Source organism: Carassius carassius, chromosome 12 (assembly GCF_963082965.1).
Source record: "Carassius carassius chromosome 12, fCarCar2.1, whole genome shotgun sequence".
Taxonomy (NCBI): Eukaryota; Metazoa; Chordata; class Actinopteri; order Cypriniformes; family Cyprinidae; genus Carassius; species Carassius carassius.
Window position 1 is genome coordinate 28,247,385 of NC_081766.1, and position 22,854 is coordinate 28,270,238.

A 22,854-nucleotide genomic window follows, 5' to 3' on the forward strand; every position below is an offset into this window, starting at 1 on the left:
TTTTCTTTTTCTTTGCAATCATAAACTCCCAGCTTCACCTACAAATGCAAAGCCACAGAAATAAATTCTCTAGATAAATTCTTCTCATCCTGAGAGGTCAAAACCTGGTGCCTAACTGCTGTTGAAGCTCTTTGAAAGACTTGAGAATGTATTATGTGAAGAAAAATACAGTGGTGATATTTACTATTATTTTTTGTTTATTATTTATTTGTAAAAAATATTTCTTACAACCGTATCAGTTTAAATGTTCAGCATGCTTGCTATAAACTGCATTAGTCTGAACAGGATGATCTTGATTTCAGCTCAGTTTTTTTTAATGGTTGGTGGGGTGTGTGTGTGTGTGTGTGTGTGTGTAGCAGCATTTAAAACCGTCCCTGTTTAGCGTCACCGATGGCTCCCCAGACGTCGAACACAAACTCATCTGGGAAGGCAAAGTCACCAAGAGCCTGGTCCAGAGCCATGGCAAACTCATCAGGGTTGTTCTTATCTCTGCCCACCTCGACCATCGTGGCAGCTGTGCAGAAGTGAGGAGGAGGATGATAGATAAAGTCATCCCATTTTGCACTCCGAGCCTGACACGTTAGTAATATTTGTTACAGTGACAAACCATTGCAAAAGTCACTTCGGCAACCCGATTTTGGTACAAAACACAGTACCAAAATAATTTTATATACTGTTGTTTTGTATATTAAATTAACTTTTGTTTTACACACAGTAAGCAATGTAGAAAACATACTGTATGTAGTAAAAATTTATAAAATGTACACAACCATTTAAAACTCTTATTTTTAAAGAAATGAATGCTTTGTAAGAATGCATTAAATTGATCAGAAGTGGCAGTAAAGACGATTTAAGACGACGTTTAAGAAGATTTCCAATTTCAATTAAATGGTGTTGTTTTGAGCCTTCTGTATTTCATTCATCAAACGATTATAAAATAATTTTTCACAATATTACAGTTTTTTCCTGCATTTTGATTAAATAAATTCAGCCCTGCTGAGCATACTTTGAAAAAAAAAAAAAACGTTTTTTACTTTTGAATGGTACTGTATTTTGTCAAAACACACTTTCATAGTAAATAATAAGCATTTATTTGCATAGCACCCTTCATACAAGACATGCAGCTCAATGTGCTTCACAACATATTGTATAAGGTAACTCAAAAACTACTTTAAGATGTTCACAAGGTAAACGGTTCATGATAAGATATCATCCTTGCATGACATTCCATGATGTGTAACATTACAGAAATCTCACCTAATTCAGTGTCTCGAATGCCCATGTAACTCTCAAGAAGGTCATCCACTTTCTTCACTGCCTTCTCTTCAAACTCTGTGGGCTGTGGGGTAAAAGAAAATCATTAGATGTACTCTTCAAGTGAATGTCATAACTCTTAGTTCACCCAAAAATGAAAATTAGCCCATGAATTACTCATCCTCAAGGCATAGGTGTATAGGACTTTCTTCTTTCAGACAAATCCAGTCAGACTCTTTAAAACTGTTTAAATGACACTCAGTGTGTGTTAAAAGTGCTTCAGTCCAAAAGAAGTGAAGCACATCTATCCATAATAAACAGTGCCTCACACAGCTCCAGGGGGTGAACAAAGTCCTCCTGTTGCGAATCCATGCGTTTTTTAAAGAAAAATAACCATATTTAAAACATAATAATAAATTTAATCTAGCTTCCGCTCACCATTGTACACGGAAGCAGCTCCGGACAAATAACATAGGATGTCGGTGTTGCGCATGTGCCGTTCAGAAGTGAGGAACACGGAAGCGCAGCAGAGAGATCAAAACAAAACAACGGTCACGAATTAGAAGTACAAAAAGATGATTTGGAAAGAAAGAGAATGATTTTCCTTTGCTAAAGTAAGGAAACATTGCTTCCTTTGCTTTGACCCTGTTAACAAAGGTTTTTTTTTTTTTTTACGAGACTCATGCACATGTGCAGTGCTGACCTCATACGTCATCAGCCCGGAGCTGCTTCCATGGACAACTGTTGGCGCAATCTTTAAAGTGATTATTACGTTTTGAATATGGATATTTTGTGAGGCACATTTTATTATAGATGGATTCAATTTATTTCACTTCTTTTGGACTGATGAACTGATTGAACAGCTTGGATGATCAGGTCATTTAAAGTCAATTATTTAATATAACTCTTACTGGATTTGTCTGAAAGAGGGAAGTCATCATGGGCGTAGGTTTAGGGGGGGCGCTAGGTACTAGTCCCTATCAATTTTTTGAGATGACAAATTTGTCCCCACCAATATTTAGCAAGCTCCTTTGAACTGCTATTTGTATCTTTGCACTGCTATTTGGATTCTAACGGCCACGACGACATTACAAGAAACGATGTAATTTGATTGGCGACGGGGTATCTGACAGGCTACACGCGCGGGCCGGGACTACTTTTGTGCTTGCACAAGGAGCGAGCGGGTGGTGTGTGTGTGCGTGCGCGCATGTTGACGACGGCTGACGGTAAGTTACCAGGGCTGTCTCTGTTCCACATACAAAGGCCAGTAAAAACATTTTAATATTCAGTTTTTTTGCCCCTTTTTGTACTTTGTAGATGCCACCTAAAAGAAAAAAGGGGACATAAGAAGCTTTTTCATAAAGCAGAGTCAGTGTGTAATGTTAAGTAGGCAAAATAACTAGCTAGCCACACAAAAACAAATAAAAGTAGTGACTGACCAGGCTTTCAAATGCAGATTCTACTGTGGAAAATAGTATTAACTGGTGATAGTATGTGTTGCCCAGGATGATAGAATGCTACGTTAGCAAGTAACAATGTCAATTAGCCTGTACCTTAACTTAGAATCTTGCAGTCAACATAAACGTGAGTGTACTGGAGGGTAAATAGTGTTTATAATAGAAAAAGGTTATTATATTTATTTATTTAGATTTGTTTCCTTGTGGCAGAGTATTTTTTGTTAGTGTAAATAATAATGTACATAATAATTTATTTTAATAAAACGTTTGGTTGTTCAGCATTACACAGTCTCAGGTTTTTATTTTTTTGAGAGTGCATTTTTGAGTCCCAAAGCTGAGACCAAACCTACGCCCATGGAAGTCATATACACCTAGGATGGCTTGAGGGTGAGTAATTCTAATGTAAATTTTTGGGTGAACTATCCCTTTAATACTGTCAGTGGCCATGTTGCTAATTTTATTGTATATGGAAGATTGTTTCCACCATGGAATATGGAATGAAAGATCATTTCTGAAAGCTCTGAATTTTTGCTGGACAAATCTGAATACATTTTCTGATTTCTTAATTTACATCTCACAGTTCAGTGAAAACGGCAATGATTTTTTTCTTCTTCACAATTTAGATCCTTTTTTTCCTCACAATTCTGTTTACTCCGTGTACATATCTCTGTGTTTATTGTAAGATATAAATTCCGAATTGCAACATTGAGAGACATGGTTACCATCTCCTCGACTGTTGCAGGACCCTTGGAGCGCAATCTGAGGGTTTCTCTGCCTGTGCCTATCTTGCCATCTCCCGAGGATTTGCCTCCGCCTCCTCTTGACCTTGGTTCAAGCATCTCTGCCAAGTGAATTTTTTTTTTTTTAATTAAATCAACATTTATCAACACAATAACATTTAATAGATCACATGATGCACAGAAATATAGTGCAACAATAACGGTTTTAGTGTTTATTAATTAAAGTTTTTTGCTGCAGTTTCCTTTGCCACTTCTCTGATTGGTGGAGCTCTCTTGAGGATTATGGGTTGGGTAGTTCTTCATTGGGAATTAAAAATTAAAAATCTTTCTTTCAAAATGAAATTAAAATCATCAAAACATGGCTTCTTTACAAGCAAATACCATCATGTAATAATGTAAGAGCTCATGAGCAGTCTATCGTAAAAGATGTATACTTTATTGTAAAAAAATAAATCTGTATTGAGAATATAAATGTGATTTTCACTTCAGAAACTGTTGCACTCTATTGTCTAGATTTTATTTATTTATTTTTAAATACATCAGTCACGTACAACGTTCAAAACCAAGAATATCTCTAAAAAAAAAATTGTACTTTAACAAGAATGAATGACAAACCGAAGGCTTTCATGGGCTCCACAAGTTTGATGCTGAAGGACTGATCCTTGGGCAGCTCCTTCAGCATTCGCGCCACCTCATAGTGCCGCATACCGACGATGTTCTTTCCGTTAATGCATTCGATATGATCTCCCACAGAGATCACCTTAACTCCATCCATCACACTGCCCTCTTTGATACGCTGCCAAAAAACACAGGCACACTTCATATTTAATAATAACTTTTGTTAACATCTTAAAATAGCAACTGTGCAAAAGTATTTTTGGTGTACTTTAACTTTAACCATTACCTGGGCTTAAAATAATATGTATAGAGAATTCAAAAATGAATCTAAAACACAATTAACACGTCGCTTTAAAGATACAAATACAGCATTTTAGAGTACTTCAACATGTGATCTTACAATCACAGGGTGGCGTTCTTCTAATATCACCCAAATTAAATGATTAACTTCTCTCAATCAAAGCCTGGCCAAACATACCCGAAAGCAAACAAATGTTTTTATTTGTGCAAAGGGATATCTTACAACTTATAGAAAGTCATAAAATACTCTCGAAGCACTACATTTTACTTTCAAATACATGCAAATCATTATCTGTACACGGGCAAAGCTAGTACTACAAGCTATGTGCACTAGACTTAGAAAACTAATTATTACACTGCTAAAAGGGCGGCATTCCAAAATAACACCCTGTTCTAACCAAAGCATCATTGTGAGTCTACCTTTATGAAAGCGTATCCAGCTCCATTGTCTGTGATGGTGAGCCCAAGTGCCTCCTCAGCTTTGTACACCTCCACCTCCTTTTTGAGGCCTTTTATGTGAGCGAAGATGAAGTCCTCCAGTCCTATCTGCCCTCCCAGCAGCTTTTCCATATCAATTTTGTGGGTGTTGAGTGTGCAAAATAGGATCTGTTACAATACATAGAGAGGAGAGTTGGCATTTTAAAGTCAGAGAACAATGAGAACATTTGCAAATTTATGCAAATGTACTACATCTAATTTAGTAGCTGATCCCACAGTTGGATATATAAAATGTTCATTTGTTGTATTAGTAAATGTTTAAAGGGATAATGAAATCAAATCATTCTTTACTTACACAAATACATACTACGTTTCAAAACTAACTCCCCAGTTTAAGGGCATGTCAAAACTATCCTAGTTCACACAAATCTGCATTTCCTTCATAACATCTTATGCTCATGTGCATATGTTCTTTGACCATTTGTGAATAATAATAAAAAACAATGACAGAATATATTGTAACATTTTAAGAAGACAAAACTGAAATAAAAATCTGCACTGAAGTATTAAACAAAGCTTTTTGTTCACTTGCAAAGGCACTGAAATATAATTTTTCCTCCCACTTATTATTTCCATCAGAAAATGTTTGTGAGCAAACACAATGCTCCGGGAATGCAAAGGTTTTGCTTGAAAATGCAAAAGCACTGAAATATTATTTTATTATATTATTCCCATCTCTTTTTTTTACATCATCTCATTTCATCATCATGAGATGTAATGTTTTTGGTTCCATTGCAATTTTGCACTCCCCAGATAAACTTTGGATAACACTTTATTTTGATAGACATTTTACTAAGTACATGTCAACTACCAGTCATTAGAGTATTAGCAGACTGTCTGCTTAATAATGTCAACTCTTTATTTTGATGGTCCCAAACACACATTCATGCAACTTTGTCAACTTATTCTACTATAACCTAACAGTCTACTAATACTCAAGCGTCAGTTGACATGTAGTTACAAGCTATTTATGCAAAGTGGATAACTGAAATAAGTTTATCCATACTTTGAATTCACTCAAAAATATTTGCTTTCTCCTAAAAAAATTTACTTTCTGAAGAACTTTTCTGGAAAAATGTCCAGAAAAAACTGCCTTTGCTCGCAAGAGATCTGCATTTTCTCACGAAAGTGTTGAATTCCCCTGAAACTTTGCACTTGCTCACAAAAGCATTACGATACAGTTTTTCCTCCCACGTCAAATGTATTTTTAAGACAGAACGCAACATTTTTGCAAGAACACAGCTTCTCATGGGAACGTATTAATTCATTCTCCAAAATGTATTTTTCACCCTGGTCATTTTAGTTATTGGATTTTTTTTTTTGCTAATGTCCTTTAAGGCCTCAATGACCAGCATAAATATTACCTTTCTGAACACAGAGAGGCCATAAAGAAAACTGCAATTACCAATAAAATTTCCCTATATGTAATCCAAAGGAATGAAAAGAAAATATATCTGGACTGTACAGCTCCCTAAATTATCTCCTATAAAGCTGCAAAACATTATTCCAGTACAACACAAGTAGCAATCATCTTACAGATAGCATATCTAATAGGACACAAACAAATCCTGTAGAAGTTTCAATTAGGATCCTTTTTTTTTGGATTCCAATATGATCCAACATTGATTGCTTAGCTTTGTTACCAAATTATGATAAAATTCCTGTACACCTTCCTAAACTAGGTATTACATATGGTTTATCCAAAAACCTGATTCATTTGTTAATGTTTCAACAACCAGTTACCTGTGTCATCACAACAGGTTTCACAACATTTCCATTTCACGGAATTCCGCCCATAATCAATGCAGAAAATGTGAAAGAAGAGCAGATTAAAGGAAAGGATGAATTCTTTTTAGCTTTTTTTTGTCTACATCTATTATGCAAAATAACAAAAAACAAAAAAACAAAAAAAAAAACATGATGCAACAATAAGAGTGTTGCAACTAATTAATGTTGTATAATTAAAAAATGCATTAAAATGAATGCCATATACAGTACACATTATAAGACTAATACAAAAATGCAAGAATAACTTAAGCTATGAATGGGAGACATCTACGGTCTACACTGGGCCTGCATCACAGGCCATCAGAACAGTGTTTTGTTGACCTCCAAATGCAGATATCCACACAGACAGATGGATTCCTCCTAGTGTCAGTCAGCTAGGAATCTGGCATCAACTCTTTCAGTGTGACTTTCTGGCAGCAGCAAGGAAACATGAAACCTGGCAACCTGAGACACCAGATTTAAAGTTCACGGATGAGGTGTCAGGCCATTCATTCTTGGTGAAAACTAAACTTCTCCACGTATTACATAAGTCAAGAAAGACTGAAGTATTTCATTTGTTCCATGATAACTTGATTGTAAACGTACAAACACACACGTTTTCTAAGGACGACCTTTGGATGCAATGTTAACGAGAGATGCAAGAGAAAATATCAGTCCCTATCAGCTCTTTATAACAACCTTTGATGGTGCAGCCACTCCAACAAAGATGACTTGTTTTCTCCCCCTTTTGTGCACTGCGGGCACTTTGGACACACATCAGCTGACATGCATACAAGACCGTTGTCCTGGTTACCGGGCCTCTCAACAGGCCCCGGATTAAGAGGGAGCTTTTGTAGGGACACAAGGGGGGAAGGAGAGGGCTGTTGGCTACTAGTCGGCCAGCTTTGCTTCACCCTGGCAGGCTGGGAGGCAGATCTTTGCCATATCTGTGGGTGGATTCACAGACACCTACACTGTGCTACCAAGGCTGCGACTGACATCATTCTTCCTCTCACACATTGCACGTTTTTAGAGACACAGGACGTCCTCAGCAGCTACGCTGTGATATACCCGCCCACCTCCTTCAACTGGCAAATATTTCACCTTCGATTCAAGGCACACCCACTGACAGGACTGCAACAGGCCGACCTCTACAGACTCCCATTCTTGAGATAAGCAGGAAGTGCGCTGATCAAAAAAACTATTTTGTCAGCTAATATACAGGGTTATAAATAAACTATTACAACACTTCTGATGAAATAAAGTGGATTATGGGGCAAATATCCATTTGTGGTCGGCTAGAGGGATGGAGAGGCCTGTTTCTTTGGCAACCAGGTGCTATTTTGGAGTCTTGGCAGGGCAGTCTGTTCCAATTACAATGAATGAATGAAAGAGCTGAGACTTAAGATTAAGCCGACATGAATATTGGACTAAAAAAAGAACAAACGTTATGTATACGGTGAAAGAGGCTTTGAAAGATTAACACAGTTTAACAGGAGAAAATGCTGAAGCAGCAAAGGTTTAACACCACACGGACATGTTTGTAGATTAAGTGAAGAGAATCTTCAAATCATTCATTACAACGGCTGACTAACCAGCTAGCTTAATGATTACAGTGTAAATCCATTCACAACTGCAAAATAAGTCTCATCGACATTTCTCCATAGGTAACCATTAACATAGGTGAGCTAAAGGAAGCTCTCAAAACTTCACTGTTTACGCCCTGTGAATGAAGAGTCGATCATGCAAATTAAATTCTCAGCTTTTTAAAAAATATATTTGTTAGCATGACAGTTGTTAAAGAGAAAGTTTCCCAAAAAAATAAATTTCTGTCATGTATTCACACTCATTCCAAACCAGCATGACTTATTTCTTTCTGAAATTTAGAAGAATGTTTCAGATGTTTTTATCCATACAACGAAAGTCAACTGGTATATATATATATATATATATATATATATATATATATATATATATATATATATATATATATATATATATATATATATATATATATATATATAATAAAAAAAAGACAGTGAGGCATTTTTCCAAAATAACTTGTGTGTTCCACAGAAGTGATTCAGGTTTGGAAAGACATAAACAACATTTTCGGGAGAACTGTAATACTGTGGTCAAATAAATGACTTGTCTGCTATTTTTTCTGTATTTCATAAAGTAAAGGTAACAATCCCATCTGATAAAATCCCATCTGATCCATATGATAAAATGCGTGTATTCAAAATACACAGACTGACGCCTGAAGTTAACCATCCAACATTACCATCTAAACGGGTTTCAAAAGAGGTGCGACTGAAATTGTGTCGTGTTTGAACACATTCCATTCAGCTGACAACAGCAAGTACATACTTGAAGGACAGGTTACAACACTGATAAATTAAATTCCTTATAATGACCCTGAGTAGGATCAACCTCTGTTTTCAGTGTCGTAAACGACAAGCATGTAAATGACTTCTACATGAAAGTGTGAGATCAAAATGGCAGAAGATATTCTAAAGAAAGACTATTGAATCATGGCCATTGGAACCATTGTATGTGGGTGGGACAAGACCAATGTGCAAGTGCACATCAATATTGCATTAATTTTCTCATGCTGAACAACACAATTACTGTATTTGCATTACTGTAAGGGTAGGTTTAGGGTTGGGGTAGATGTGATGGGTAGCATTTTTTGTCGTCACCTACTGTTTCAATGGGAGAACACCGCCACTCCAGTCCATTCCACTTGAGGAATGCCCTAATAAATTAAACTCCATTCAAAACTCCATTTTAGCTACAGCCTTGACTTCCATGCTGCTGCTTCCTCAAATCCATTCCACTTGACTCATTCAGAGTCCATATATTAAACTCCATTCCGTGTTTTCAGTACTTGCACTCCAGAGACACAGCAAGATAAACAAATGATCTATGCATATCTGCCATCTCAGGTGGGTCTGGCTGTGTGCTCACATACTGTCACTAAACAAGCTGGTATTTAATTGAATGTTCATAATTTTTTTGCCTGTTGCAGTCTTTGTTGCAGCACTGAATTACAGTTACACTTACACTATGTTGTTATAAAGCTAACATGCACCAGTAAACATTTTCCGGGGGAGGACCCGCCCACATTTTATTTTTTTAGCTTCCAAGGCTCATGTGTTGAATGATTTATGAATCAATGCTTTGTAGGGTATAAAAGTCAATATAATCATTTGAAAATAAAAGTCAGTATATCCCCACAGAGTTTACTCAAGGCATTTTTTTTTTTCAAATTCTCATTACTGTAATGTGTCTTGATTTTAATCTTTGTATTTCTCAGTAGTGTACACAAATCAAGTACTTGAGTAAAAGTACAAAAGTAGGCTACTTGATATATTATAAAAACATTCCTCAATGTACTGAAATATCAGTTTCTGTTACTGATAATTACTGATCATTCAGGTGTGCAAACAAGAGAAAATAAAATATACCATTTAATATTTAAAAATAAAGAAAAATAAAATGTGTTTAAATGAGTGGTGTCATTATAAAACTGTGTTTACATTTTGAGAAGAACACTATGCAAACATACTAGTAGTTTTAAATTAAATTAAATTAAAATTTAATTAAATTTATGCATTTAGCAGACGCTTTTATCCAAAGCGACTTAGAGTGCATTCAGGCTAGCAATTTTTACCTATCATGTGTTCCCGGGGAATCGAACCCCCAACCTAATGCTCTACCAATTGAGCTACAGGAACACTATCAATCTATATTAGTTTATAATATAAGTTTCTATATAAGTTTAACTGCTACAGGAGAAGTGAAAACTAACCCTGACTGGATCAATGAAATGATGAGGAATGATATTTTTTTTAATGAAATCTCGTGGAATAAAAAATACATTATTATAATTGTAAATAATAAAAAAAAAAATTAACCAGCATATAGACAGTGCAGCAAATACTACCTTGATGCATAAATACTGTTTCAAACGAACTGTATCAAGAAAAATATTTGAAATATGGTAAGACAAATTCTTAACAGCCCCATGATATACAACCCGAATTCCGGAAAAGTTGGGACGTTTTTTAAATTTTAATAAAATGAAAACTAAAGGAATTTCAAATCACATGAGCCAATATTTTATTCACAATAGAACATAGATAACGTAGCAAATGTTTAAACTGAGAAATTTTACACTTTTATCCACTTAATTAGCTCATTTAAAATTTAATGCCTGCTACAGGTCTCAAAAAAGTTGGCACGGGGGCAACAAATGGCTAAAAAAGCAAGCAGTTTTGAAAAGATTCAGCTGGGAGAACATCTAGTGATTAATTAAGTTAATTGATATCAGGTCTGTAACATGATTAGCTATAAAAGCTTTGTCTTAGAGAAGCAGAGTCTCTCAGAAGTAAAGATGGGCAGAGGCTCTCCAATCTGTGAAAGACTGCGTAAAAAAATTGTGGAAAACTTTAAAAACAATGTTCCTCAACGTCAAATTGCAAAGGCTTTGCAAATCTCATCATCTACAGTGCATAACATCATCAAAAGATTCAGAGAAACTGGAGAAATCTCTGTGCGTAAGGGACAAGGCCGGAGACCTTTATTGGATGCCCGTGGTCTTCAGGCTCTCAGACGACACTGCATCACTCATCGGCATGATTGTGTCAATGACATTACTAAATGGGCCCAGGAATACTTTCAGAAACCACTGTCGGTAAACACAATCCGCCGTGCCATCAGCAGATGCCAACTAAAGCTCTATCATGCAAAAAGGAAGCCATATGTGAACATGGTCCAGAAGCGCCGTCGTGTCCTGTGGGCCAAGGCACATTTAAAATGGACTATTTCAAAGTGGAATAGTGTTTTATGGTCAGACGAGTCCAAATTTGACATTCTTGTTGGAAATCACGGACGCCGTGTCCTCCGGGCTAAAGAGGAGGGATACCTTCCAGCATGTTATCAGCGTTCAGTTCAAAAGCCAGCATCTCTGATGGTATGGGGGTGCATAAGTGCATACGGTATGGGCAGCTTGCATGTTTTGGAAGGCTCTGTGAATGCTGAAAGGTATATAAAGGTTTTAGAGCAACATATGCTTCCCTCCAAACAACGTCTATTTCAGGGAAGGCCTTGTTTATTTCAGCAGGACAATGCAAAACCACATACTGCAGCTATAACAACAGCATGGCTTCGTCGTAGAAGAGTCCGGGTGCTAACCTGGCCTGCCTGCAGTCCAGATCTTTCACCTATAGAGAACATTTGGCGCATCATTAAACGAAAAATACGTCAAAGACGACCACGAACTCTTCAGCAGCTGGAAATCTATATAAGGCAAGAATGGGACCAAATTCCAACAGCAAAACTCCAGCAACTCATAGCCTCAATGCCCAGACGTCTTCGAACTGTTTTGAAAAGAAAAGGAGATGCTACACCATGGTAAACATGCCCCGTCCCAACTATTTTGAGACCTGTAGCAGAAATCAAAATTGAAATGAGCTCATTTTGTGCATAAAATTGTAAACTTTCTCAGTTTAAACATTTGCTATGTTATCTATGTTCTATTGTGAATAAAATATTGGCTCATGTGATTTGAAAGTCTTTTAGTTTTCATTTTATTAAAATTTAAAAAACGTCCCAACTTTTCCGGAATTCGGGTTGTATTTTTCCTATTGCTGACACATTGAAACATTAAGTCTGCATTTGCATTCTGACACATTGAAAAAATTGTCTCCTTTTAATTTATTAATTTTTTAATGGCCAATATGCTTTAGTTATGTCTTAGTCGGGAACTGTAATGTTAGTAAGTAGCTGGTGGTGTTTGTTGGTGGAATATTTATATGACATGACTCGACAAAAAGTTGTGTAGAAATGAGTCATGAAATATTTTTGGCAGATTTTCCAATAAAAAATACATATTAGCTACTTTCAGTGCCACAAAACTTTTAAACTTTAAACGTGCAGTATGGAATTTTTGGCCACCAGGGGTCATCAATCAAAATAATAACATAAGACGTACTTTGATGACGTCGGGAAAGAGCGTAGGCTCATGGGAGTTGTTGTTCATTGAAACACACGCTCTGTCGCTCCCCACATTCCTCACTCATTTTAACTGAGGCCGGCGACACACTGGATGCGTGGCGCAAGCGTCTCAGCTGCGTGGCGTGTCAGTTTTTAATTTGGCTCCCATGTTAATAGGTTAGAGCTTGCAGACTGCCTGCATGAGACGCGTGTCTCAGGCCCAGCTCGAGCCGCGCAAAAAACGTGTGCATGCTAGAAATAGAACTGACGCCTATTTTTCAGGCGACACGCACGCATGTTGGAAGCGTTTCCAGGCAAAATATAATAGGAAAATATGTTTATATGTAATTTTGTACACAAATACATATTAATTCATGACATTTTGATGTTTCAAAGTCTATAGGTTGACATAAATTCAGATACAAATGTAATTTAAAAAATAAATAAATAATTATCGATTTTCAAATATTGCACCTGTCAAACATCGTCTATTTTGCCGTCAATACTGTTGACGGTGTCCTTTATCAGTAGGCTTTATATTTATGTTCAACATGAAGTATAGATATTGTTGTCATGAAGACAAGAGCCTGGTCTGTCGGCGGTCTCCCTCTATGTCACCTACAGCAGCGCGCCACGCTTCTGGCACGCAGCAGAAACGCCACGCAGCCAGTGTGTCACCAGCCTTAGTATTTTGACAATCACGTATTTTCGAACAGAGAGATATATGAATTATCAGACCCCTATCAAATCAATATTCCATCTAGCTAGTAGTAATATATGTAAAAAAAAACACGGTTGCCTTTCGTTAATAATTATAATTAGGCTACGTTTATACTATGATATCGAACAAGATAGTGAACTGCATTTGAAGCTACTTTATCCAGCTAGATATAGAACACATGTAGATTTACATTATACTCTACATGAGATCTAGTCCGTCTGCGTTTTACACAAGACATCATCGTTTCACAAAATATACGGATATAGTTAGCTGAATGGATGCATACCTGTTTATTAGAATGCAAGCATCTCTCTGTAGTTTCAGCTTGTCACGAAGCTCTCTCTATCCTGGAAATGCAACTCCAATATTTACCCGTGTCTTGTTTCTTCTTCGTCCCAAAACCTTCTCAGGTCATTTATTTCACTCGTACGTTTGCGCTTCACAGAACGTGCAGGCAAAGCATAATCATGATCCATAACTAAGTTATTGATTGAGGTATAAATACGAATATAAACAATATAAATATAAAATATAATAGTCTCGATCAAGGCTAGCTACTACTTTTTCTTCTTCGTCTCGTCTTTGCTTATGTTCACCTTTGTATTTGGCGGTTCCGCAGGAAGTTAGATAAACTAGAGGGGTCAAAGTTTATATGACGCCATAGAAAGGCGAAAAAACGGAAATAAAGAAACGTGCCGTGTCTTCTAATTAAACTATAATTTTCTCCGGATTTGAAAGTTCGTGGAAACTGTCGGGATAATGTAAGTACACAACAAAAAATATATATAACATAGATATAGTGATATCTGCTATTTTTAAAGCAGAAAAATTACATATTGCGCCTTTAATAAACATTAAAATAGGCTGATTATTTTAATAAGAAAAAATATATTAAATGCTTTACTTCCTTTTAATTTTGAAGTTCCTGCTGGACTTTACAAAATTCACCTCATTAAACAACAATATGGAACCGCATACCTTGTCACTGAAAAATTCAATACTGACATAGCTGGAATTAAGTGTTTAGTCAGATTGCAAATGGTTACAGAGAACTGGTCTCATATCTACAATGGATGATACTGTCTATGAAATATTGCAGGAATTAAGATTGTACATATCCTCACTGGAGGCCATTGTTACTACTACAGTTTACATGAAAGTGTATGCTGATGTCACACAGAGATATACTGTGAGTACCTGCCACACCAGTTAACACTGAAGCTAATCAGCATTGCTGCTGTCTATAGCTTTTCTAAAGCAAAAAAGCCAGCATGTACAGACCAACCCTTTGACAACTTATTTGAATTTTAAAATAACACAAATTTTCACTGCTGCTTTTTTCTGTCTTAATGGAAAACGCATTGGTCACAACTTGTATCTCCATTAGCAATGCTACATACTGTCCACTCAAATAGACAGACTTTCTAGCACATTTTTAGTTTTTCAAAGAGGAGATCAATGGAGATTACACTACTGGCTTACTCAGAACATAAACTGGCGAGAAAAGAAATGTAAATGAACTAGTCAAAACACACAGCAGTTTGAAGGCCCTGAAGCAAATGTTCAGTCTAGTCTAGATAGGCCTGCTTATTTAAAGACAACTGAGGACTATCAAAACAATCAACCAATTCTCCTGATCGATTGATCCTGCAAAACATAGAAAGCAAAACCAACTGTTGAGCAGACTACGCAATGTCCAGACAGCAGCACCTGCATGCAAAGGCTAAACAAATTATATTTTAGCTCCATTAAAGGACACTTCAGTGAAGTCACGCAATCCAACATGTGCAACAGAGTTCAAATGTCATAGTAATAAACAGACTTTGACCAGTGAGGTTCAGCGAAATTACAGATGAATGCCTTTTTCCTTGTGGAAACCAATACAAACAATGAAGACGGGGATGTCTGACTTCAGTCTGCCAGTCACTTGACAAAATGAGTCTCTTTGTCACATTAATTTTGCATAGGAAGGTAATGAATGTTGTAAGTGCGTAAACATGTTAACAGAGGGCAGTCTAACCTAATCGACACTGCCCTTTTAACCGTGTATACTTATTTTCTGGAAGCTGACAAGGGGAAGGTTTGAATGCATTGGGTGTTACGATATTGGGAGTAATCTGAGAATACATTAAATATGACAGCTTTCAAGTTATTGCTTAAATCCCAAATAGTAGCCACTTCATTAGCTAAATAAATCATCCCAATGTTCTGGTAAAGACAGCACTAAAAATCAAGAGCCAACACATGCAAAAGAGTAATGAAAGGCTGCGAAGTATGCACTACTCTACACTCCCTCCGTCCCTGGAGAGGTCGGAGCGATTTATCATCATGTGTTAGGGTTGTGCCCACTGTAACAGGATGTGAGGGACTTCCTCTGAGGACCTGCAATGTTCCTAAACCATCATCTGCGAATCCATCATTCGAACATGCATATAACTAAAGGTACATTTATAAAGAAATTGTACTGGATTGAGGTATCAGCAATGGTTAAACCGTACAAAGCCATTAAGTGATTTACTCTATCAGAATATAATCAAAACCATCTGTTAGCTAACCATTAAACCCCTCACACCTGATAGATCTGACTGATGCGTCTGGCTAAAAGACTAGTTACTAGTCCGACTGGTTTTTGGGATGAATCCCCTTAAGTGTTTTCAGCAGAGCATTCTAAGAAACTTTCTCAAATGAGGACCAACTGATATATGAGAGGCCAGACAACACTATTCACTGACACTCTAAAAACTAAACATTTCAGTTGCAAACCAATAGGATTTTTAACACCTGGTGCCTTAGGAGAATCTTTCTGTATTCAATACTTTTTTAGTTTTCTATGGATTTAGAAAGTATCTATGCACTGCTTTAAAGCACCCAGAATCAAATACACTGAACTCAAAAGCTTACAATGCAACCCAATCCTGAGAAAATCAAAATAAAGTATCAAATTCTTGAAAAAATACATAAACATAAATAAATATATAAATAAAATAAAAGATAAATATTAAAAAATGTATAATAAAACTGAACCATGATAAAATAATTTTTGAGTTTTGTTTTAAAATATTATATTTTGTCGATCAGTTTGTCATAACCATCATACAGGAAATCTTGTAGGAAATTTCTATCATGTAACAAAAACATAATAAAACGGAGAGGACCCCTCATGCTTGTATACCCTCATGACAGTAGAGGTCATCAAGTCTTGACCCTTTTATTAAAAGGTTTTGTTCAGGTCAAATGGATTAACAATAAGAAAACTTCTTGATATTTATGACTTTCATGAAATCTGCAAAAAATATTTTGCTCCTTAAAAAAAAAAAAAAGTGTATTAAAATGTTATTTACAGGATGACTACATACACCTATTGGGGGAAATTAAGGTTTGGGAAGTATTTTAGATTTTAGTATTATATATATTTTTAAACTAGATTTTTTTTTTTTTTTTCCTTATCACTTTTAAAATTCCCCCATTTGCCACTGACCCATATAACATTTTTTTAATTTTACAAAAAGTACCAGTTTCAGAACACAACCATAGCTCATTTCTGAAAACCAAAGATGGTTATCATCAGAAGAAAAAAAAACAGCCCGCGATTTTCAGTTCCTTGTACCCAGAAAGACGCACCTTACGCAAACACCAGGCACTGTAGTTCACGAGGAGCTTTTTGATTTGCAACTTAGCTTGTGTAATTTATTTCTGACTCACTGCCTGCGTACTGACTCAAGTTCACACGGAGATTTTGAAATATGTTGAACAGTTGACATTTACCTCATCAGGAATTAAATTAAACGCTTCTGCTATTTTGCTGTACAGCTCTTTGACGTTCGTGAAGCCCTCGATCCTACCCGTGGGACTCCCGTGCGCGAGCTGCGTGTGAAACACCAGTTTCGGTCTCATGCTGGCAGGCGGAGGAGGGAGTCCGCCACCGTTCACAGCGGGCTTCCCGACACCTGGGTGTCCACTGACCTCCTCGTTTTCCACTAAGTTCGAGCTTTCCCTCGACTTGTTTTTCTTTTTTCTGAGTCCCAAAGGCATGCTCGCTCCTCCTGTAAATCCGTAGGGCGAATGAAGTACACGGGAACCGGACAGCTAAAGCATTGAGGGACGCTAATCAACCTGTTGAACCTGTCCTTTTTGTTCAACGCGCTCGTTCCCACTCTTCGAACAAGAGCCGGGGGTAAAAACGGTAGTATTCAACAGGTAGCAGATTAGAAATAGACGGTATGCGGATCTACAGTAAACTCTCTTGACGCTGAGGCGCAGACAGACTCAATGGCCGAACGCACGCGCACTACAGGATGCCGTGACGTCATCCAGCAAATAATTTACCTGGATCAGGTGTCAATTATTATTATTTATTTTTTTTAAACTCCAACCGGTGAAAGCAGATGAAGATAAACATACGCCTGGAACGTTTATTATACCATAAATATTACTGTAGATACACTTTCCTCTCCAAAGGCAGACATAATCAATATCCATTTTGAGTTTGTAATAGTCTATTTCATCCAGCACTGTGTACATATATATATATATATATATACATATATATATATATATGAGATTTAATATCTTGTTTATGCTTTCAGAGATCACAGTAATCATTCTGATACGATGACTAATTTTAACGTTGCCGACTATTTTGGACCTCATTTCCTTCATGTAGTCCGATTTTGAACATGTGGCGTCCTCTGGCGGATATGTCAAAGAATCACGTGTACAGTAGTTGAGGATTCTGTACCTCCTATATTTTATTTATTTTAATGAAATCTATCATAAAAGTGTATCCATAAACTTCAAACACAAGACACTAGGTGAAGCCAATAGAATGGAAATGTAAAATAAAATTATTCTAACAATGCAAAACGCTCTCCTAACTTTCCATCAATAAGCATGGTTTGCTATGAACCCACTGCACACAATTCTTGGTCTCTGTCAAAGACAGTTGCATTATGTGAGTCTGTTGCTCACATTTACAAGGATCTGACATATCAGCTCTGAAAAGGCATTAGTTGAGTCTCGCTCAATGCTTTAATATCGCAAATGAAGGCAAGTATCCATGCTACCATTACACAGTTCATTTACTAAATCATTTTAGTATCCAATCATTTACTAAAATTACATACTTTGGATTTAGAAAGAAGAACAGTACACAATCTGTCAGTACATATGGGATCTACTTGAAAAAGGCAAACAAATAAATCAGTATAATTTAGTCTGTAAAAAAAACACTGATTTCAATGAAACATTTCATACTGCACAATTCAAAAGAAGCATAACAATAACAGTAAATTTGTGAGAACAAAAAAATATTCAGACACAGATTGCACTTTAAGTTGATACTGTCACTGACATAGGCATGCAACATAATTCATATATATATATATATATATATATATATATATGATAAGATATATTACATAACAAAGATTTAGATAAAAAATAGAAATTGCACATTCTCAAAATTTGATTTGTCATATTAGGGGACTAAATTGTTCATATAGAAAAGTCTGCCCAAGCTCAATTTATGAGGTCGGTAAGTGTCGTTTGAGGACATCCTTGGCATTAGATGGCAGACTGTCAGGAAAGTTCACATCAAACTCCACAATGAGGTCCCCTCTTTGTTCGGGGTTCTTTGGGAGAGGCAGTCCTTGGCCAGCAATGACCTTCCTCATGCCGGGTTTGATAACATCGGTTATCTTCATATTGCATGTTTTACCGTCTATCGTCGACACGGTGACAGAGCTTCCACACAATGACTAGGATTGAAGAAAAAACAATTGTTAGTAAGATAAGAAATATTGGTAACTCTTTACAATTATATTATTAACAATAGTCTGTTACCAAAACAACTTTAAATGTTTTAATACTTGTTAGTATAAACTGTTCATAACTGCAATATAAATAGTTATAAAACAAGTCATAAAAAGTTTTACATTTTCATCCCTTTATAAAAACAATGACTGACTAAGTTTTATATATGCCTGGTGTGAGCTGATTATTCTGTATTTGAATTGGACCAGCTTTTAGATACGCATTCATTGTTTCAGCTTCTCATGCTATCCATGCACATCTTGACTCTCAGTTTGTTCTTTAAACTTTCTTCTTCTTTCTTCTTGATAGTATTCTGTACACATATAGGCCCACCATCATTTCTATTCATTATACTACAAATATTGTGTACAAAAATATATCCAACTCTTTCATTTTCATCAGCTGCATCCCATCCAACAGCCTAAAAGCATATCTCATTGGTTTTGACGGTCACTCTGTGTCATGACATTTACAGTCACAGGACTGTCTATCAATGATTTTGCCATATATGCACATCTTGATGGCCCTGTAACAGTTTGAGTGGACGAGCTCCTTTTCTGGCTTCTCACAAGATGATCGAGCTCATTTTCCTTCCTGTCCAAACTGCATTATGTAAGAGACAAGATTTCACACAAAGAATGTAACATTTTTAGCTAGGCAAATGTACAAAACTGTGCCTTATACAAACCTGCACAGATAGATAGATCTATAGACTGAAAAATTAGACAGAAAAATACTGTCTAAAGGACATTTTTTTGGAAGTAAAAAAATCATAATTTGCAAGGTGACAATCTATATTATGTTCAACAAGACAACATTTGTGAAGTCAGACTTATCATTGGATAGACAAATAGATAGATGTATAGGCCTGCTGTAACTTAAATTACCATATATTAATATTTGCATGTATTTGTACTGTAAAAATACAGTTAAAATATGCTTTTGGAATTAAAAAAAAATCAATTATCTAATTTAGGTGTAAATCTATATATTATACTCTGCAAGACAACAATCTATGTATATAGATAGATAGATAGATAGATAGATAGATAGATAGATAGATAGATAGATAGATAGATAGATAGATAGATCGATGTATGGATGGATGAATGATTGGATGGATGGATAGATACTTTCACAGTCATGGATGGATGAGAGGCAGATAGACAGCAAGACAACACAACAGTCAGATGTCAGACAGTGGTTTCTCTCACCTGGCGCAAACTGACCCGGACCGGGTACACGATATCAGAGCCCTCTCGTCGAAAGTGGGCGTGAGGCTTGTCTTTAATGACAAACACGATATCGGCAGGAATAGTATTAGGCGTCTCGTCACCCTCGCGTGGAAACGTGATTTTGGTTCCCTCTTTCCACCCACGCTTGATCTCAATAGTGAGGATTTTGTCCTCGGTCCTCAAGGTCCGCCCGTCCGGGTTCAAGCGCTTGCGTGAGATTTTCATGCGCTTGGTGCACCCGTGGAACACCTCCTCTAGAGACACCCGCAGCTCGTGATGGATCGCGGGGTCCTGTTTTCTGCGCGGCGGGCCGCCCTGACCGACGTGCCGCTCGCGTGGAAATCCATTTATGTTAAAACTCGTAAAAGAACCAAATGGGTCACTTCCATCCACCTCCATGTCATCGTCATCTCGTCCATTGGCTTTCCTGCCAAAAAATATCTCGAAAGGATTGGCTCCTCCGAAAAACGTGGCAAACGTCGCGTGAGGATCTCCGTGGAAGGTGTAGGTGAAGTTGCCTCCTGGCCCGTCAGACACCCCTCCACCTCCTTTAAGCCCTAAAATGCACATATTTGACAGAAAACACGTTTTATCTCCGGGAGAAAAAACTGAGGAAGATTTAGGCCACAGGCCTCAGGATATTAAAGACTTGAGGTATAGGCTAATGCATCCCACATTGGTACCCCTATAAACACAAATAAGACTAATTATTTCTAATTAACAGCGACATTTAAATACACAACATATTTAGAGCTTTGTTTCTGATTTTAAAGAAGGCCTTGATTGAGCACTAAAAAAAAAAAAAAAAAAACTCACTTGACTCCTTATGGGCAACTTTGCTATAGACTTTAGCCTACTACCTGAGATTCCGTTTTCATTAGCTACTACAACATTTATCCTACATCAGAGATATTTAACAGATTAGAAGGATTAAGCATTCCTATTCTCGCTGTTATTTCGGAAAATACAGAGATGAAGTAAACCTACCTTCTTCGCCGTACTGGTCATATATTTCTCGTTTCTTTGGATCACTAAGAACTTCATAAGCCTCCGCGACCTCCTTGAATTTCTCCTCCGCGTTGGCCGTCTTGTTTTTGTCAGGATGCCATTTCAGAGCCTGCTTTTTGTACGCCTTTTTGATGTCGTCGTCTGATGCTCCTTTCGCGATTCCCAAAATTTTGTAAAAATCTTTGCCCATGTTCTCCTGCGCAAACCCCGGTCGGCGCCGCTTCCCGAGGATTCGTCAGTCTCCTGAAAGAGAAGTGGATGGAAGCACCGTCGTGGCTATGGTGTCGAATCCTGCCTCTTTAAACCGCGATACAGATGACCAGTTGATCCTGTCGTGTCTGTTTGGAGGCGGTTACTCAGCACTAAAGATCTTGTGTTATTTTATCCTCTTTAAATAGCCATTGCTCCCTCCCCTGTACCACTGCAGCTCTGGAATCACAGTGTGCTTTCTAGAACGTAGCCTAATAGCCGAGGCACGTCATTTCCCATTTCAGATTAATCTAAATTCACTCGAGCACGAGTAACGATGTCTATCTATCTATCTATCTATCTATCTATCTATCTATCTATCTATCTATCTATCTATCTATCTATCTATCTATCTATCTATCTATCTATCTATCTATCTATCTATCTATCTATCTATCCATCCATCCATCTATCTATCTATCTATCTATCTAATAATAAAACTAAAGAATAGGCTACTCAGTGTCATATAAACTACTTTAAAACTGTTCATTTGAGTTTTAGCTAGTAATCAAAGCCACTATAGATGCAGACTATTAGACGTCATTTTCTGAAAATAGATGGAAAATCTGAGATAATGAAAGGCAGCATTCCAAATAATTCAATCCTTCACTGGTGGGTGGCAGCCTGCCAATAAAAGATCCAGTTGCCTCCCCATCCGAGCCTTCCTCACCCAGCCCTGTTTTGCATGTTTGAAGTAGGCCTAATCTTTGAAAAAAATATTAGATAACGAGTCTAATAGGAATACAACATAAAAAATAACCTGAAATAACCAGGCTTGGCCTGTGTAGCCTATTGCTTATCCCGCGCTTGCATATCCTAATAAAACACCCCACAGCTCTATCTGCTGGTGGACATCGGTATAGCGCGAGAGATGCTCGTTCAGCTGGACCGCGGCATTGTGCTCCATCCTCTGACTCGGCGTTATAATCAGAGTAGCCTACATAAGGTAAAAATTACAGTTCAACACAAAAATAAACCAATAGACTTAAATAAAGATATTTCTTTTACAAATCGTAACCTCTAAATACGAACATTTCGTCATTACGTTGGATTTGCGATATTAATCATGGATCACTTCCGTGGCTTGTTTGATAAACTCGACAACAATTATCTACCGAGGAGCTGCAGAGGGAAAGGCGAAGGATAGGTGTGGAAGCAGTCTGTGAAAAGCTTCAAGGAAGACTTCTTTGTGTGG

At 37.0% G+C, this 22,854-nt stretch overlaps 3 protein-coding genes across 3 annotated transcripts in view; 1 reads left to right on the forward strand and 2 right to left on the reverse strand.

Annotated features, from left to right (window-relative positions):
* The window catches only part of LOC132155168 (uncharacterized), a 73,979-nt gene extending 72,955 nt beyond the window's left edge, over window positions 1-1,024 (forward strand). The window contains exon 7 of the mRNA XM_059564025.1: window positions 1,002-1,024. The gene's annotated coding sequence lies outside the window, so the exon portion shown is untranslated. The remainder of the gene's footprint in view (window positions 1-1,001) is intronic.
* Window positions 180-17,658, reverse strand: LOC132155169 (PDZ domain-containing protein GIPC1-like). The gene is made up of 6 exons (XM_059564027.1): window positions 17,121-17,658; window positions 4,790-4,975; window positions 4,067-4,247; window positions 3,434-3,552; window positions 1,258-1,339; window positions 180-514 (listed from the first exon to the last, which is right to left on the reverse strand). Exons 1-6 carry the CDS (start codon window positions 17,385-17,387, stop codon window positions 363-365), a joined length of 987 nt encoding a protein of 328 aa, XP_059420010.1. The 5' UTR covers window positions 17,388-17,658; the 3' UTR covers window positions 180-362.
* Window positions 17,659-18,070: 412 nt separating this feature from the next.
* Window positions 18,071-21,865, reverse strand: LOC132155172 (dnaJ homolog subfamily B member 4-like). The gene is made up of 3 exons (XM_059564028.1): window positions 21,389-21,865; window positions 20,381-20,958; window positions 18,071-19,111 (listed from the first exon to the last, which is right to left on the reverse strand). The coding sequence occupies exons 1-3, from the start codon at window positions 21,597-21,599 to the stop codon at window positions 18,878-18,880; spliced, it is 1,023 nt and encodes a 340-aa protein (XP_059420011.1). The 5' UTR covers window positions 21,600-21,865; the 3' UTR covers window positions 18,071-18,877.
* Window positions 21,866-22,854: the final 989 nt, after the last annotated feature.